At 45.4% G+C, this 19,634-nt stretch overlaps 1 protein-coding gene across 2 annotated transcripts; it reads left to right on the forward strand.

The window, feature by feature from the left end:
- The first annotated feature begins 1,411 nt into the window (after nt 1-1,411).
- On the forward strand, nt 1,412-18,555 carry TFAP4 (transcription factor AP-4). Of its 2 annotated transcripts, XM_069734469.1 has the most exons (7): nt 1,412-1,789; nt 12,385-12,550; nt 13,157-13,255; nt 13,566-13,736; nt 14,334-14,462; nt 14,644-14,802; nt 17,855-18,555. In XM_069734469.1, exons 1-7 carry the CDS (start codon nt 1,701-1,703, stop codon nt 18,026-18,028), a joined length of 987 nt encoding a protein of 328 aa, XP_069590570.1. In that variant the 5' UTR covers nt 1,412-1,700; the 3' UTR covers nt 18,029-18,555. The 2 variants fall into 2 exon arrangements, with proteins under 2 accessions (XP_069590570.1, XP_069590571.1); XM_069734470.1 differs by lacking the exon at nt 14,334-14,462 and having other exon boundaries at nt 1,632-1,789; nt 17,855-18,159.
- Nucleotides 18,556-19,634: the final 1,079 nt, after the last annotated feature.

A 19,634-nucleotide genomic window follows, 5' to 3' on the forward strand; every position in this document is an offset into this window, starting at 1 on the left:
ATTTGTGTATGTTGTAAAAACATTGAAAAGATAATTTGCATGACGGAGATATCGGAAGGTTCCTAGAAGTGGAGCGCACTGGTGCATGAACCAAATTAAATTTTTGGGTATGTGGCACAATGTTTTCTGTGGAGTTTTTAGGACTGTGTCCTCTCAAAAAACATCTGAAAAATTGCTTAATAAACACTTCAAAGGCTCTTCCCATTAATTTATATGGAAAAAATACTTTGCAGTTCATATGTTCAGTGTTTTGAGTGTATTTTAAACTTTTAAAAAAGTTTTGGAAACTGCCTGATAGGCAAAAAGAAAGTGCATGTAACTTCTGTGAACCAGCTGGAAACTACTCCAAACTTAGAACTGTCCTTTAAAAAAACCACCAAAAAAAACAAACTCTTCCAAAATACTTCAAAACTGCTTAAAAAAGGGGCATTTACTGAATGTTTCCATTATAAAAGCTGTCATTTTTGACAACTTTAAAAAGAATAATTGTGTGCACATAGCCTTAAATTGTGTAAACTAGGCCTTCTGGGGCAAGCTGGACACTAGGTAGGATAAAGGATGTTTTGGGCAATAAATACGAAACCCATGCTAAAACGATGGGACGTATTTACGGATATCGGCATACGGACACCAATGTGGATTTTCACTTATTCCTTAATACCAGCTACATCAGGCATGGCTCACCGTCAGCTTTCTGCGCTAAAACCTCACAATTCTTGGAGATGGAAGAATTCAAAAATCTCGATAATTATAGCCAGTACAAGGCTAGATAATTTCTTTTTAGGAATGATCCTATTAATTTTTATGCATTACTTTTTTTTAGTGCCTGATAGAGGGACTAAAAAAAAGCAACCCCTGCTTTTTCATCAGTGTAGATCAGCTGTAGGGCAGCAGACCCCACCATCCATAAGTGTGAATGCTTTCCCCATGCATGCAGGTTACAATGTGCTCTGCAGCAGGCCTCCCTGGCAGTGCAGGGGTTAGAGGATGATGCAGGCACAGACCATGTGCTCAGGTCTTTTCTCCTTTTCTTCTCCTTCCTTCCCCTGCTCTCCTCTCTGCCAAGCTGTCAGCTGATGGGACTGATCACCCAAGCGTGGCGCATGCAGCCAGATCAGCTCTCATCCTCCCCATTCAAGCTTCTGTTACCCCACCCCTTGTCCTAGGACCCCTCTTTGCACCCTAAATCCAAGCCTAATTTATCCCTGCCACCCCTGCAGCGCAATGCATGTGCAAGATCTGCAGAAGCCTGCCCTTTTCTCACTGCAGCAGGTCATGCAATGCTTTGCAAATAGTCCTTTGTTTACATGCAATGCCTTACTCTGCGGAAGAAGGGCTGGGATTTGGCTCTGGGTAGAAGGAGGGGGCAGGCTGGAGGGAGGGGGAGGGGTGCTGTTTCTGATCTCTCACCAGCTGTTTCCCGCCTTGAAACAGACATCAGCTGCAAACACACACTCACATTGAGAGGCAGAACACAAGGAGAGAGACAGACACCTCCCCCTGATCATCTGGGACATCCTACACACTACACCATTGATCCCCTGCATGCACCATCACCTAATCAATAAGGCTGATCGGGGAGCCCACAAAGCAGAAGCAATAGGGGGGAAGCTGCTGCAGCTGCAACTAAAGGGGGGGTGGTGGGAGGGAGACACGTTTTTCTTTGGGGGGGCTGGAGGTTGGTCCTCCTGCTGATTGCTATGGAGTATTTCATGATGCCCGCGCAGAAAGTACCCTCCCTGCAACACTTCAGGAAGACGGAAAAAGAAGTCATTGGTGGTCTGTGCAGGTAGGTACCCATGCCCCCCGATGCTTGCTGGCAGTGCACATGCTGCAGATCACCTTGCAGGAAAGGAGAAGGTAGGAGGGGGTCAGTTGTGTTTAGAAGGGGGGGTGGATTATAAGGGGGTCCCCCCTACTGCACCCTAAATCCAGCCTGGTTGTATAGGAGGGGAGTCGATGCACCCATGGAAGTGGGGAGAAGGGGTTTTTTAAAGGGCGCAGGGGAAGGTTTGTCACTTGCAAACAGACCCACGTGGTGCCTCGGCCATGCTGCAGAGCTGTAATCAGGGAGCATGCAAACACTGCCAAGGAAACCTGCTGCCTCTACCCGGCCCCCTAACTGCACCCTTTCAGTGCATATGGGGGGTATTTAGCTCAAATCTGAGCCCCTGTGGAGCCACACAACACACACACCCCTCCTTGGGCAATCAGCTGATTTCCCAGCAATGGGGATCCAGGCAGACAAGTAACACCTGATGTGTAGTAGTGCTAGTCTGCAGCACTGTGGAGTGCAGGTGTCTGCATCCAGGACACCACAAGTGCCAGCATGCCACCCTCCACCTGTGCCCCATGGCATTCCCTAGTTACAGGATGCCGCCTGTAATGCCATGCCGTCTGCACAAGGTCACAGTCAGAAGGAAGTAGACTGGCTCACTGAGAAGGGACATTTTTTTTTTTTTTAAGGTCAAGATTGGCACATGATCGTTGCCACAAGCGATGACGGATTTGGCGGTTTTACGCCCCCGGTTGGCATCGTTCGACGAATTATTTAGGAATTCGACGGGAATGAAACGCGTCCGATCATACGAATCCATTCCATAGGATTCGAGATGAGGATTTCGATTCGCGTCGCCCCGATTCGATGTTTGGATTCTCCTTGGCAATCGGATTGGGGGTTGCAAAATTCTCATTTCGATTTAGGACTCCCCCCAAAAAGAAGAAAATAATAATTGACATTTTCTCTGCCGCTTGGCTCCACGGTCTGTCGTCTTTGGCCAAAATTGGCAACGACAGACCCTTGTTGGGCTATTGTTGGGTGCGAAGTTCACCAATGTTTCATGTGGCGACTTCCTGGCAGATACAATGTCGTTACTTAATTTCGACGACGAATTTCACCATTATTTGTGGCGCAGACCCAGTGAAGGGGCAAAAGAATGTTTAGTTTTGGTCTGAGGCCAATTTCCAGTGACTTAATGCATGAGGAGCTCAGTCGTGTCACACGCCCCCTCCATGTTGCTTCACCACTCGTGGTGGTGTTTTTGTCACTATGGCTGAGGTGAAAAGGGCAGCACTGGCTATTGCCATGCCTTCCCAGGGCCAGCTAGGATTATGGAAGCCGTTTTGATTCCTATTCGTGACCTTGCCGCCGGTTTCCACGCTGAGGGGGGAGTGGGACATGTTATAGCGCAGACAGGCCTGGCCGTGACTCTGCAGCCCGCCTGGAGTAGGAGTGTCGGAGCGCACCTCTTGTCGGGAAACGTAGTGCGGCGGCGCGGGGAATGCCGGGAGATGTAGTCCGTGGCTGACCATGCTTTCTCCTAAGCACAAAGCATGGCACAGAGGCAGGTCATGTGACCGGTGTGTGCGGCGCCGTGCGTGCGGCAGTGCAGCTCTGCCCGTGTGTGCTGCAGTCACATGATGTCATCCGCAGGCTCACGGCTTAAATAAAAAAAAAAAAAAAAAACTGGATATTAATTAGATGAGAAATGAAATCAGCACCAGGATGACCCCACAAGTTCCCCCGGAGCAGATTCTGCTATAAACCCACCCAAAATTGCTGCAAATACTCTTAAGTTTTCTGATGGCAGCAATGGGGTAAACATCACTAGTGCACTTGGTGGGGTGAGAAGAGGGTTCACCCCAATAAATTGGAAGCGTTAAATAAGAAAAATGCAATATATGCCCTGACTTATTGCAACATATATATATATATATATATATATATATATATATATATATATATATACACCCTGAATTATTGCAAGTTTTTTTTTTTCCATGAGATTTCTATATAAAATAAATATATATATATCTCTCTACTATATAATTGTCTAAGGGTCACTTCCGTCTTTCTGTCTGTCACAGATATTCATTGGTCGCGGCTTCTGTCTGTCATGGAATCCTAGTCGCTGATTGGTCGCGGCAAAACAGCTACGACCAATCAGCAACGGGCACAGTCCGGAAGAAAATGGCCGCTCTTTACTCCCTGCAGTCAGTGACCGGCGCACGCATACTCCCCTTCCGTCACCGCTCACATAGGGTTAATGCCGGCGGTAACGGGCTGCGGGTAACGCACTCCGTTACCGCTGCTATTAACCCCGTGTGTCCCTAACTTTTTACTATTGATGCTGCCTATGCGGCATCAATGGTAAAAAAATGTAATGTTAAAAATAATTTAAAAAAACACAAAAAACCTGCTATACTCACCCTCCGTAGTCTGCCGAGCCGCTTGCGCCTGCCGCCAGCTTCCGTTCCCAGCGATGCATTGCGAAATTACCCAGAAGACTTAGCGGTCTCGCGAGACCGCTAAGTCTTCTAGGTAATTTCGCAATGCATCCTGGGAACGGAAGATGCGGCAGCCGCGCGCCCATCGCCACAGCGCCGTTGGATCCCAGGGGTGAGTATGTAACTATTTTTTATTTTAATTATTTATTTTATTTTTTTAAAAGGGATATGTGCCCACACCTCTAAATACTGTGTGGGCTACATGGCTGCTATATACTACGTGGACAGTACTATATACTACATGGCTGCTATATACTACGTGGACAGTACTATATACTACATGGCTGCTATATATTACGTGGCTGCTATATATTACGTGGACAGTACTATATACTACATGGCTGCTATATACTACGTGGACAGTACTATATACTACATGGCTGCTATATACTACGTGGACAGTACTATATACTACATGGCTGCTATATACTACGTGGACAGTACTATATACTACATGGCTGCTATATACTACGTGGACAGTACTATATACTACATGGCTGCTATATACTACGTGGACAGTACTATATACTACATGGCTGCTATATATTACGTGGGCAGTACTATATACTACATGGCTGCTATATACTACGTGGACAGTACTATATACTACATGGCTGATATATACTACGTGGACAGTACTATATACTACATGGCTGATATATACTACGTGGACAGTACTATATACTACATGGCTGCTATATATTACGTGGGCAGTACTATATACTACATGGCTGCTATATACTACGTGGCTGCTATCTATTACGTGGACAGTACTATATACTACATGGCTGCTATATATTACGTGGCTGCTATATATTACGTGGACAGTACTATATACTACATGGCTGCTATATACTACGTGGACAGTACTATATACTACATGACTGCTATATACTACGTGGACAGTACTATATACTACATGGCTGCTATATACTACGTGGACAGTACTATATACTACATGGCTGCTATATATTACGTGGGCAGTACTATATACTACATGGCTGCTATATACTACGTGGCTGCTATCTATTACGTGGACAGTACTATATACTACATGGCTGCTATATATTACGTGGCTGCTATATATTACGTGGACAGTACTATATACTACATGGCTGCTATATACTACGTGGACAGTACTATATACTACATGGCTGCTATATACTACGTGGACAGTACTATATACTACATGGCTGCTATATACTACGTGGACAGTACTATATACTACATGGCTGCTATATACTACGTGGACAGTACTATATACTACATGGCTGCTATATATTACGTGGGCAGTACTATATACTACATGGCTGCTATATACTACGTGGACAGTACTATATACTACATGGCTGATATATACTACGTGGACAGTACTATATACTACATGGCTGCTATATATTACGTGGGCAGTACTATATACTACATGGCTGCTATATACTACGTGGCTGCTATCTATTACGTGGACAGTACTATATACTACATGGCTGCTATATATTACGTGGCTGCTATATATTACGTGGACAGTACTATATACTACATGGCTGCTATATACTACGTGGACAGTACTATATACTACATGACTGCTATATACTACGTGGACAGTACTATATACTACATGGCTGCTATATACTACGTGGACAGTACTATATACTACATGGCTGCTATATATTACGTGGGCAGTACTATATACTACATGGCTGCTATATACTACGTGGCTGCTATCTATTACGTGGACAGTACTATATACTACATGGCTGCTATATATTACGTGGCTGCTATATATTACGTGGACAGTACTATATATACTACATGGCTGCTATATACTACGTGGACAGTACTATATACTACATGACTGCTATATACTACGTGGACAGTACTATATACTACATGGCTGCTATATACTACGTGGACAGTACTATATACTACATGGCTGCTGTATACTACGTGGCCTGTGCTAGATACTGCATAGGCTGCGTTATATACAACGCATTGGGTATTCTACAATATGTATGTATATAGCAGCCACATAGTATATAGCACAGGCCACATACTATTTGAAATGTGTATGCATAACAATATTGAAAATCCAGTTTATTGAAGTCCATTAAAAGAAGAGGGGCTGACATCTTACGCATTTTGAACACGCATCTCCCATGAATAAGGGCGTGTCTGTGCAAAACGCGTTAGTTAAGGTTATATTTTCGGGGCTGTGCATCCTTATACATATACTTGAGAAACTTGTCCCCACTGCCAATGGCATCCCCTCTTTTCTCTTTTAATGCACTAATCTGATTTTTAAACACATTTGTGTTTGATAAATCCGCCGTGTGAAACCGCTGCAGATTTATCGCGGTTTCTATTGCGGATTCCGCTGCGGTTTTACATCTGCAGTTTTCTATTGGAGCAGGTGTAAAAACGCTGCGGATTCCGCACAAAGAATTGACATGCTGCGGAAAATAAAATGCTGCGTTTCCGCGCGTTTTTTTTCCGCAGCATGTGCACTGCGGATTTCGTTTCCCATAGGCTTACATTGTACTGTAAACTCATGGGAAACTGCTGCGGATCCGCAGCAAAATCCGCAACGTGTGCACATACCCTAAACTAAGGCCCCCGATGTCACCTGAAAGATGAGAAGAAGAGGTCAGATTATACTCACCCAGGGGCGGTCCCTGTACAATGGGTGCCGCGATCCGGGTTCGGCGCCTCCTATCTTCATCAGATGACGTCCTCTTCTTCCTGCCGCGGCTCTGGCGCAGGTATAGTTTGTCTGTCCTGTTGAGGGCAGAGCAAAGTACTACAGTGCGCAGGATTTGGGCCTCTGACCTTTCCCTGCGCACTGCAGTACTTCCATCTGACCTCCACAGGACAGACATAGTACGCCTCCCCGGAGCCGCAGCATGAATACAAGAAGAGGACGTCATCATATGAAGATGGGAGGTGCCGGACCCGGATCGCGACACCCATCGGACCGGGCTGGACTGTACAGGGACCGCCCCTGGGTGAGTATAATCTAACCTCTTTTTTTTTTTTTTATCTTTCAGGAAACATCCAGAATGCTGTAGATAAGCCCCTGATGCCGGTGGCCTTAGTTTATAAGCCAATTTTGGGGGGACAGATTCCCTTTAAAGCACCATACACGACATGCACAATTCTTCAGCTTCTCGAAACGTACAGGGAACATGGTTTTTAATGAAATTACGTCCACTTCTCTTCAGCTGTTACACGCAGAAGAATTTCCACAGGAAAAACACAGCTTTTCAGTTACATAGAAGCATAGCCTGACAATGTCAAAATCCTCAGCTAACTATATGTATTTTTTATTTTTTTTTCACATTTATCTTATTTATTTCTTTAAGAGGAGCCGGCCTGAAATAAAATCACCCCATCAGCAAAAAACAAAACCTACTGTTGACTTACAGCCACCAACTGTCCACAATATTTTTTATTTGTGTTTCTCACAAAAAAGCTTTTTTTTCTTTTTTTTTTATACATAACGTAAAGGCTATGCAAAAAAGTGTCCACTTTCTGAATAATAGCCGCTGTTTTCAGTTTTGTAGCAGCTTTATAGCGTCCTGGTCATGAGCCATGGTCCATAGTGAAAAGCTCGTCTTGTATATCACTTACTAAGGCTATGTGCACACGTTGCGGATTTTGCTGCGGATCCGCTGTGGATTCGGAGCAGTTTTCTATACGTTGTACAGTACGATGTAAACCTATGGAAAACCAAATCTGCTGTGCACAGGCTGCGGAAAATACCGCGCGGAAACGTTGCGGTTTATTTTGCGCAGCATGCCAATTCTTTGTGCGGATTCCGCAGCGGTTTCCACCTGTTCCATAATTGGAATCCGCAGGCGTCTTACCTGCAGATTTTGCAGAATCCGTGCAGAAAAATCCGCAATGTGTGCACATACCCTTATTCTTGTTAATGGCGCCATCGAATGTGGGCAGCTCCTAAGCAAATTGTGCTGGTCGTATCGTATGCATTTACTTACTCGTGGTTGTCACACATGTAATCCATTATTTTGCACTCCCAAAAACATAACTCTACATTTTTGGTTATTTTATTGTTCCCCCCCCCCCCCCCTTTTATGCATTTCATCCACAATAATATTCATTTGGGATGGATGAAAGGCGATCCAGAAATGTCTGCTTCCCCAAACGCTACTTTATCTGTGGGCTGAAAACCTCCAGAAATGTGACTTCGGAGCGACGGACACGGACTCCCCTCCTGTAGGCCTCAACTGTGGGTTCATCAGGAATCCTTCAAATCGAGTGACCCATTTACTGAAACTGGCTCTGTTTCCCATAGCAACCAATTTAGGGTTAAAGGGTCCCCCCACCACCAAAAATAAAAATAAAAATAGCAAGCTATCCTCTGTTCACATGGGATAACTTGATAATCGTTGGGGGGTCTGACTGCTCTAAGCCCCCCGTGATCCTAGAGAACGGGAGTACAGCTCTCGGCTATTGACCGTGACTGGAGTAGAGGCCTGTACACCTTCGTGGGGGATATGTTTAGGATCAATCTGGGTCTGAGCAATTAGACCACCAGTAATCTTAAGAATTGTCTGGTTGATAACTTGCACTTTTGGGAAAACCTTAAATCTTGTACTTTGTACTGTATTAATGTCATGTACAATATGGCGGCACTATGTCCTACAGAGCGAATGTTGTAAGTCCTTCTTATCAGCTGGTGCCAGGGATAATAATCTGATTTATCCAGTGGTCCACATGTAGGGAAATGGGATGACAGAAACTTTGGGGGCCGCCATATTGGTTGTTACTAAGCTTTAGCTCTAAATATAATATTTGCCATTTACACTAATGTCGTAATTTAGTTCTTTCTATGTTCTGTATTCTCAATTGGGGATAATTGTGAATTTGTTGAACCTATTGGGGGCTTGGTGGTAAGTTATTCTGCTCCTTGATTTAGGTGTATACGTACAGTGCCTTGTAAAAGTATTCATACCCCGTGAAGTTTTCATATTACACCCATAAACTTACTTGCTATTTTGTGTTGGTATAATCACACAAAATACATTTCTAAGAGAAGTGAAAAAGAAAAGATTCATGGTTTTCTAAATTTAAAAAAAAAAAAAAAAATATATATATATATATATATATATATATATATATATATATATATATTTATTTTTATTATTTTTTTTTTTTTTTTTTTGTATGGTGCATTTGTATTCAGCCCCCCTGAGTCAATACTTTTGTAGGACCGCCTTTTGCTGCAAGTATTTTGGGGTCTGTCTCTATCAACGTTGCACAGCCAGAGGTGACATTTTTGCCCCTTCTTTGAACGCTCGCTCTTTGAGATTGGATGGAGGTGTCTGAACAGAAATGTTCGTTTTGCCACAGATTCTCACTGGGTTTTAGGTCTGGACTGTGATTGGCCCATTCACCCACATGAATATGTTTTTGATCTAAACCATCCATTGTACTTCTGTCAGGATGTTGAGGGTCCTTGTCCTCCACGAAGGTGAACCTCCGCCCCAGTCTTGAGCCTTTTGCAGCCTCTAGCAGGGTTTCCTCCAGGATTGCCCTGTATTTAGCTCTATCCATTTTCCCATCAACTTTGACCAGCTTGCCTTTCCCTCCCGAGGAAAAGCCTCCCCACAGTATGATGCTGCCACCACCATGTTTGATGGCGGGGATGGCATTTTCAAGGTGATGTGCTGTTAGTTTTCCACCACACATAGCATTTTGCATTTAGCTAAAAAGTTCTACTTTTGATCTTATCTGACCAGAGCACCTTCTTCCACATGCGAACTGGGTCCCCAACATGACTTCGACCAAGACTTTTCATGGCTTGCTTGACAAAAAAAAATAGCTTTCTTCTTGCCACTCTTCCATAAAGACCAGATTTGTGGAGTCTACGACTAACAGTTGCCCTGTGGATATATTCTCCCACCTGAGCTGTGGATGTCTGCAGCTCCTCCAGTGACCACGTGCCCCTTGCCTGCTTCTCTACTTGGTGCTCTCCATGCTTAAGATTTCAGTTTAGGTGGACGGCCTTGTCTTGGTAGGTTTCCAGTTGTGCCATACTCCTTCCGTTTTTTTGGATTGAACATGAGAGGTTCAGAGCTTGGGCTATTTATTTATTTTTATTTATAACCTGACCCTGCTTTATTTTTCTTCACAACTTTATCCCTGACCTGTCTGGTGTGTTCCTTGGTTTCACATTGCTGTTTGATCCCTAATGTTCTCACACAAACCTGAAGCCTTCACAGAATGGCTGTAGTTCTACTGAGAGTAAATTAACACACAGGAGGACTCAATTTACTAATTATGTGATTGATGGAGGCGATTGGTCACTCAGGTTTTTATTTAGGGGTATCAGTCTACAGGGGGCTGAACACAAATGCACAACACAATTTTCAGATTTAGATTATTTTTTGTTTAAATAATTAGAAAACGTTGTTTAATTTCCTTTTTATACTTCTCGAATATTGGCTAACTTTTCTTGGTAAATCACATAACATCCCAATAAAATACATTTAAGTCTGTGGGTGTGACGTGGAGAAGTTTACTGGGTATGAATACATTTTCAAGGCATTGTATCTGAGGAGCCACCTTGCTATTGTTTTCTCTTGAGATGAACATGCAGTTCTTCAATTTGCTGGTCAGATGACACCATGCAATAAGGAAAACAGGCGTTCACAGGCCAGTAATGAATGTTATCTAAAGTCGGAGAGTCTCTTTAATGTGGGGTTTTATGGCCTTTGATAAGCCGGTTGTTCAGTTATGTGCACTGTCAACAATGATGTCCTCATTTAGAGAGGGTCGAGGAAATCTGACTTTCATATGTTAAGGTGTGAATTGGGCCATAGATATTGGGTCAAATTTTCGGTAATATTTTTTTAATTATTTTTATTTTTTTTTGCCATAGGGTTAGCATGTGGGATGTGCAAAAAAAAAAAAAAGTCAAATAGTCGACTCATGGATGCATTTTGATCACCAAAGCTCTATACACCTCATAGTGGCCATTCCCTGATACTGCAGCTCAGGTCACGTTCACTTCAATAGGAGCTGAACACTTCTACTTTTTTGGCTTCATAAACTGTGCACATCCGGCCACAGCAGGAGCTGAAAACAGCTGATCGTGGGGGTGTCAGGTGCTGGCTCACCTATGTGATATTGTTGACCTAAGTATTTGACGGCCCCCTTTTACGGTCACAAGCACAGGACCGTATTGTGGCTCCGTGCACCCTCTGAGTGGTAATATGCCGCCAATAGTAGTCAACTGGACCATGGGGGCTTTGCATGGACTTGGATGTGACTCTGCGATTCTGGCCTTTAAAGGAAGTTTTCCCACAAATACGTGCATTTAAATTTAAGAAAAAAATTGTCCCCAATGGTGGACAACTCCCTTTTTTTTTAATGTTGAACAGCTGGTGCCCATAACTTTTGCGTATGGGAGCTTGTTGGATATCTTCATTGGTTAATGACCACTTATAGTTGTATATAGTCGTGTCGTTACCAGAGGACTTTCTGGATATTGGCCCCCCACCACGGCGCAGAGCCAATGTTTCTATCCGTGAGGCGCACTGTACCAGATTCGGCTCCTAAAATGGCCGCTTCCACCGCGTTGTTGACGAGGGCGCTGTACAAGTTTTCTGGATGTTACGGAGGATGTGTTTTCAGTTTTATGGAGTCAGATATTGGATGGGGGGATTTATGGAAAGCATCGCTAACATCCCATTGCTGTGAGGTGTCTTGCCGCTGCTGCGCTTTGTCCTCCGGTTAATCATGTCCTGTGACTAATCCCTGCTATCGGAGGGGAGAATGGATTTTGGAGGGGGCAGGAAGCTGGAGTTCCCTCATTCCACCCCCGAGGGGGTCAGCTGCCTTCATTCCCCTTTTGATATTGTCATCTGGAAATTATTACAGAGCCCTCAGGGCAGACAGGAGGGGATGAAAGGGGGGGTCCTCAGATCCGGCTTCCATCCCTTCCTGCAAGAGGCCACACACGGAGGTGCCTAATAGGTCATAATATGGAGGCCGAATATGATCTACACCCTCCTTAACCCCTTGTGAGCTTGAATGTATGCACATGCATCATGAGTTGTTCCTAAATTCTGTTTTCAGCCTAGCAAACATCCCCTTGACGCCAGAGACGCAACGGGACCAGGAAAGGCGGATACGTCGGGAAATCGCCAATAGCAATGAACGCCGCCGTATGCAGAGCATCAATGCTGGCTTCCAGTCTCTGAAAACTCTAATCCCTCATACAGATGGGGAGAAGCTAAGCAAGGTGCGTAACATTTGGGGGTCTTATTATACTGGCCAAAGTGGTCTATAGCACAATATGTGTCTCGGGGAACCGTATACAGACTGAAATGCCCATAGAGAATGCGGGTGTCCTGGCCCATAGGATATATGAGACCTTAAGGTGGGGTCAAGAGTATTGCCTTCTGCATACGGATTGTAAAATGTAACCTTCTGAATCTGGTCTTAAACATGGATGACCTAAAATGTTGTGTAACCATGTAAAAGTAAATGGAAGCTGCAGTTTTCACATTGGCCACTAGATGTCATGTGTGCTCAATCTCGACAGAAATAAAACAAACTCGTTTTACTGCATGCAGGAAAGCTGAATGTTTAGTTACCCCGAAGGTGGGAATATTTTGGCAGAATGACACTTTTATTGTGCCAAATGTAATTTTAATCCTAGAGCATTTGGACAGCTGGCACAATGGGAGAATAGTGGGCAGGGAAGAGACTAGAACCTTATGAACTTTTTCAGAAGACTTTGAGGGGTAGTGGGGGGAACCTTGATTGGGTGGTTGTCTTGTATAATGGAAGTCTGTAAAGTTGCTGTCTCCAATGCTATTGTCTACTGCTTGCCTTCTCCACACAGGCGGCAATACTGCAGCAGACTGCAGACTATATATTCTCCCTGGAACAGGAGAAGACAAGGTTGCTGCAGCAGAATACCCAGCTCAAGCGGTTTATACAGGTGAGAAAGTAGAAAATTGCTGCAAAAGTTTGCATAATGTTGTATAGCCATCATTAAAGGGATTGTACGGTTATTGCCTATCCACAGGATGGGTGATGACTTACTGATTGGTGGAATGGAGTGGCAGTGCGCTCGGTCGACTACTGCTTGATTCATTCCCTATGGGCTTTATTTTTTTTTTACCTAAGCCCTTTGATTTTTGGTTTCTTACCCCGAATATGTACCAGGGCTCTGCTCTGTATCCAAGATATTGGGAATGTGTACCATTTTTCCAGTCTTTCATACTCTTAATGTCTTCTGCCTATTACAGGAGTTCAATGGCTCTTCCCCTAAGCGACGACGGGTGGAAGACAAAGATGAAGGCATTGGCTCCCCAGATATTTGGGAAGAGGAAAAAGCAGACGAACTGAGAAGGGAAATGATTGAATTGAGGCAGCAACTGGACAAGGAGCGTTCTGTGAGGATGATGCTGGAGGAGCAGGTAAATGGTTAAATGGATGGCCCGATCTTCTCTTTTTTTGGCCGTATAAATTGGACCGCAATGCACGGACTGGCCGGCGGCTCTCCCGACCTGCGTGTGACGGCTTCATACATTTCTTTGCAGCCGTCACTCTTGGGCCGGCCAGTCCATGCACCGCCGTTCAATTTAAACGGCCGTCTGACTGCACCCTTATAGTATGGCATGCGGCATGCAAATGGCATCTGAGAATATACCCACCCATTAGTTTCCTAGAAGAAGATTGATGCTAGTATAGGATGGCACGGTAGCTTTGCATGACTTAAAAGGGTATTCCCATTTAAATTATGGCATATGATCATTACTTTAGGAATAGGGAGGTCTGATTTCTGCATCCTGAGAATGAAGGGGCTGCCCTGCACAAAGTTAGGTAAACTGGGGCTCCTCTGTGCAAGATGCAACAATAACATGGATATGACACTAAATTAGTGCTGCAGCCCTTTCGTTCTCTGGTTCGGTAGGGGACGCAGAGTCTTATTCTAGTTCACTTTTTTTATAGCCTAGGAATGCCCCTATAATAAATCACTGGTCAGACTTCTAATTGACTGATATAACTGGCAGGTGCGGGCTCTGGAAGCTCACATGTACCCTGAAAAGTTGAAGGCTATAACTCAACAAATCCAGGAAGAGGGAGGGCAGGGACAGTCGGACGAGTCACTGGACAGGGGTGACCAGCCTCTCCATTCCCAGGTGAGACAGACGATGCTTCTTGCCATTCTCATAGAGCACCCTGCTGTTCCTTAGCCATCGTGCTATCTGCTGCCAGTTTCACCGATGAGGTGGTGCCATGCTGCCTATTTTATTGCATAGACTTGTGTTTTCTGTTTTTTTATCCTTGTGATATATATCAATATATATGTTGTTTCTGCAGCTCCTGGGTCCCCATATGCCTGTGGCGCCCACTCACCACCCCACGGTAATAGTCCCCGCTCCTCCACCTTCTCATCACGTCAATGTCGTGACGGTGGGACATTCCTCTGTTATCAGTTCTGTGTCCACATCCCGGCAAAATTTGGACACGATTGTGCAGGTGAGTGTGAAATAAGTTGGGAGAGGGCTCGGTATTGTGGTTTTTGACTCAGATCGACAGCTTTGAAAACTTAAAAATCAGACGTTACTGCCATCTTGGGGGGGGGGGGGGGGGGCCCTGTTAGGCCAGTCTCACACGTCCAGATATTTCCGGGAACCGGACGAAACGGTCCTGGAGCTGTCCGTGTGTGCACATAGACCATCCGTGTGCCATCCATGTGTCCGTGTATTGATACAATTTGTTTCAATTTTAACCCTATGACTTAACCCTGCTGTTCTGTTCGGTCTGGGGAGACCTATTTTGAACTTTGGTATTTTTTGGGGTGTTCAAGATGCGGTTCTGAAACTTGTGGTTGATTGACTTAAATGAGGATGGGTCGGTCGGCCACGGGTTTCAGAGCCGCATCTTGAATATTTTAAAGAATATTGAAGTTCAAAGTCGGTCATTTTTGACCAACAGAACAGCAGGGTTAAAAAAAAAAAAAAAAAAAAAGCACACGGACGGCATCTGTGTGTGGTACGTGTTTTACACGGACCCATTGACTTTAATGGGTCCGTGTGATCCGTGCGCTCCCACGAACACTGACATATCTCCGTGTTTTGCACACGGACACACGGTCTGTGAAAACTCGCTGACGTGTGCAGAGACACATTGATTTTAATGTGTCTACGTGAGTCAGTGTCTCCGGTACATGAGGAAACCATCACCACACGTACCGGAGCCACTGACGTCTGAAACCGGCCTAAGAAGTCGCAGTCCTAGAAGTCAACAGCTGTGCCACATGACTAAGGGTATAGAGACAAAACAGAATCTTCTCCAAAAAGGAAAAGTCCACAACTGAAGACTATTTTTGAGGTTCTCACCACCTCCTCCAGGCAAAATAGCTTGATATCTTAAATTGAACCGGTCACCCCCGAAATGGAAGATGAGCTCAGCCCACCAGCATCAGGGGCTGATCTACAGAATTCTGGAACTATCTACAGCATTCTGTAATGCTGTAGATAAGCCCCCGATGTATCCTGAAAGATGAGAAAGAGATTAAATTATACTCACCCAGGGGCGGTTCCAGTCCGGTTCTGGTCCGATGGGCATCGCGGTCCGGGGCCTCCCATCTTCTTACCATGACGTCCTCTTCTTGTCTTCATGCTGCGGCTCCGGTGCAGGCGTACTTTGTCTGCCTTGTTGAGGGCACAGCAAAGTACTGCAGTGCGCAAGCGCCAGGAAAGGTCAGAAAGGCATCGCTCCTGCGCACTGCAGTACTTTGCTCTCCCCTCACCAGGACAGACAAAGTACACCTGCGCCGGAGCCGCAGCGTGAATACAAGAAGAGGACGTCATGGTAAGATGGGAGGCCCCGGACCAGACATCGGACCAGAACCGGACCGGGACCGCCCCTGGGTGAGTATAATTTAATCTCTTTTTCTCATCTTTCAGGATACATCAGGGGCTTATCTACAGCATTACAGAATGCTGTAGATAAGCCTCTGATGCCGGTGGGCTTAGCTCACCTTCGATTTTGGGGATGACAGGTTCCCTTTAAGACATGTTGCAAGGGTTTTAAGATGTTGACTTCTAGGATTGCAACCTCCAATAGGTGTTGGGATCACCTGGTTAAGTGGGTACTCCAAGCCCAAGGTCCGGGTGGGCACACAGGCAGGCAGGTGAAGCACAAGCCCCAAGTAATGTTCCCTACCGGACTAATGGGCCCCGTGTAATGCTCCCTACCGGACTAATGGGCCCCGTGTAATGCTCCCTACCGGACTAATGGGCCCCGTGTAATGCTCCCTACCGGACTAATGGGCCCCGTGTAATGCTCCCTACCGGACTAATGGGCCCCGTGTAATGCTCCCTACCGGACTAATGGGCCCCGTGTAATGCTCCCTACCGGACTAATGGGCCCCGTGTAATGCTCCCTACCGGACTAATGGGCCCCGTGTAATGCTCCCTACCGGACTAATGGGCCCCGTGTAATGCTCCCTACCGGACTAATGGGCCCCGTGTAATGCTCCCTACCGGACTAATGGGCCCCGTGTAATGCTCCCTACCGGACTAATGGGCCCCGTGTAATGCTCCCTACCGGACTAATGGGCCCCGTGTAATGCTCCCTACCGCACTAATGGGCCCCGTGTAATGCTCCCTACCGGACTAATGGGCCCCGTGTAATGCTCCCTACCGGACTAATGGGCCCCGTGTAATGCTCCCTACCGGACTAATGGGCCCCGTGTAATGCTCCCTACCGGACTAATGGGCCCCGTGTAATGCTCCCTACCGGACTAATGGGCCCCGTGTAATGCTCCCTACCGGACTAATGGGCCCCGTGTAATGCTCTCTACCGGACTAATGGGCCCCGTGTAATGCTCCCTACCGGACTAATGGGCCCCGTGTAATGCTCCCTACCGGACTAATGGGCCCCGTGTAATGCTCCCTACCGGACTAATGGGCCCCGTGTAATGCTCCCTACCGGACTAATGGGCCCCGTGTAATGCTCCCTACCGGACTAATGGGCCCCGTGTAATGCTCCCTACCGCACTAATGGGCCCCGTGTAATGCTCCCTACCGCACTAATGGGCCCCGTGTAATGCTCCCTACCGGACTAATGGGCCCCGTGTAATGCTCCCTACCGGACTAATGGGCCCCGTGTAATGCTCCCTACCGGACTAATGGGCCCCGTGTAATGCTCCCTACCGGACTAATGGGCCCCTTGTAATGCTCCCTACTGGACTAATGGGCCCCATGTAATGCTCCATATCCCTCCTCCCCACTGGCCGCAGGTCCTGACTCTTCAGCGACTTCTGTCTCTCTGCAGTGGTCGGGACACAAGGTGCGCTGTAGTGATGTCATTGCGCCCTCTGCCTGGAGAACCCGGCAGTAAGTGGTAAATTATCCTGCAGCGCCTCTTGAGGGGAAATGGAGCATTACACATTGACATCAATGGGTTGCTCATGTAAAACATGGATGCGGCGGGTCCTCCCTTGGTTATAGCCTTTCTCCTATTAGATGGAAGGGTCTTAGAAAGTCAGTAATGTTTCTACCTATTTTCCCGTTTCCACCAGGCCATACAGCACATAGAGGGCACACGAGACAAACAGTTGCTGGAAGATGAGCAGAGAAGGGCGGTCATTGTGAACGCTGCGCGCCCATGCGACGATTCAGACACCGCATCGGACACAGAATGCGATGACAGCGAAGCAGATCAAATCAAGGATGATGCAATGGAGGACCCCTGACATCTACTGCCCTTACCAGGAGTGGGCAAAAGACTGGGGGAACTGGAGGGGAGGAGGCTGTGAGGGTACTTGAGGGGGCGCTCCCTGCCGGCCTTCTTCCCATATCTGTAGGGTATATAGGGTGGTCTACTGCTGACCGCAAAGATACTGTATTGAGGTTGTTGAGGGCGAAAAAGGGTAAAAGCACTAAGGGGTTGTCCTGGTCTGTTAGACAAAAGGAGGAGTGTCATTGTGGTAGGGTGCTTACAAAAAAATTTATTTTTTTTTTCTTAAATTTGCAGCAATTTTTTTTGTTACATCTTTCTCAGCACAAGGCCTGCACTTGTAAAAAAATCAAGTCCCCCCTCCTCTATATATAGGTATAAGAGAAATAAGCATAGTCCTGCCTCCTAGGAGATAGTAGGTGTGGTAGTCCATAACGCCATGCCTTTCAATTTATACTATTATAGATACATTTTATACTTATATTTTATAGTGCTGTGTATAATATACCTAGATTTAATACCGGTTACTTTTAAAGGAAACCTAAAAAAAAAAAAGCCCAAATTTCAAGGCAATTTACGTACAATATGTATGCCCATTATAATTCTAGGTGCCTAAAATAAGTGCAGGCCTTTTTTTTTTTTTTTTTTTTTTTCATTTAGGATCTTGCATTCTAACTTTCGTAAAGTCTTAGGGACCCCAACTTTTATAGCTATATGTGATCATACCATGCAAAGTCTTAGCACTACATTCTGGCATATTTTAAGCTATTTGCTGCTGTGGCCTTCATACCCCCACTTTCTTTTTTTTTTTTTATTATTTTTTTTTTTTTCTTTCTTTTTTTTTTTTTTTAAGATAACGCCTATATGCTCCGCAGTCGGTGTGGACTCTGTGGGTAGTCTTTAAAAGCTAAATATAAAATAAAAATTAGTTTTTTACTGGCACGCTTAGTTGCAAAATCACAATAATCGCCTAAGCTGCTAAAATGCAGAATTTTTGCATTTGCTATGCAGTACCAAAACTTTCCAAAATTATGGAAGAAAAAAAAAAAAGTGCATTACATTGTTTTACTCCACTGACTGGTATCCATTACTTATAGACAATCCCGGTAGATTTCCTGGAGAAACCGGATTGGGATTGCGGTTTTACCAATCCCTTAGATGCAGTCTGTATATAACAGATCGGGGTTAACCCCTTACCTGGTGACCCGTATACAGGGTCTCTCGCCCCGATCTTACACCTTCATTGTGATGAAACAATGAGTTCGGCCCGGCCATCTACGAACCGTGAAATACGGCCATATTAAACCTGGTTTTTAAAAATAAATTTAAAAAAAAAAACAACAAACCTGTTTTAAAGGTTTGTCCAAGCAACCCCGCCACTTGTCTGGCATCGTCCCTCTGTTCAATTAAAGTGAATAGGCCTCAGCTGTAATGCCTCACTCAACCTGTGGGCAGGTGTGGCGCTGTTTCTGAAAGAAAGCGGCCATGTTTTGTAATTCTGGAAAACCCCATTTCCAAAGAAAGCCACCCTGGTGATCATGGCCGCTAACGTCAACTAATATTGCCACTTGGAAGTTGAGTAAGCCACACATTTTCCCATAGAGCAACCATGTAATATATGG

The sequence above is a fragment of the Ranitomeya imitator genome, chromosome 7 (genome assembly GCF_032444005.1).
Source record: "Ranitomeya imitator isolate aRanImi1 chromosome 7, aRanImi1.pri, whole genome shotgun sequence".
In the NCBI taxonomy this organism is placed as follows: domain Eukaryota; kingdom Metazoa; phylum Chordata; class Amphibia; order Anura; family Dendrobatidae; genus Ranitomeya; species Ranitomeya imitator.

Excerpts from the sequence above, each read along its gene's own strand:
- TFAP4 (XM_069734469.1), top strand. The coding sequence starts at position 1,701 with ATGGAGTATTTCATGATGCCCGCGCAGAAAGTACCCTCCCTGCAACAC. Across the intron at positions 12,551-13,156 it reads ATGGGGAGAAGCTAAGCAAG|GCGGCAATACTGCAGCAGAC; the intron begins GTGCGTAACATT and ends TTCTCCACACAG. Across the intron at positions 13,256-13,565 it reads AGCTCAAGCGGTTTATACAG|GAGTTCAATGGCTCTTCCCC; the intron begins GTGAGAAAGTAG and ends TGCCTATTACAG.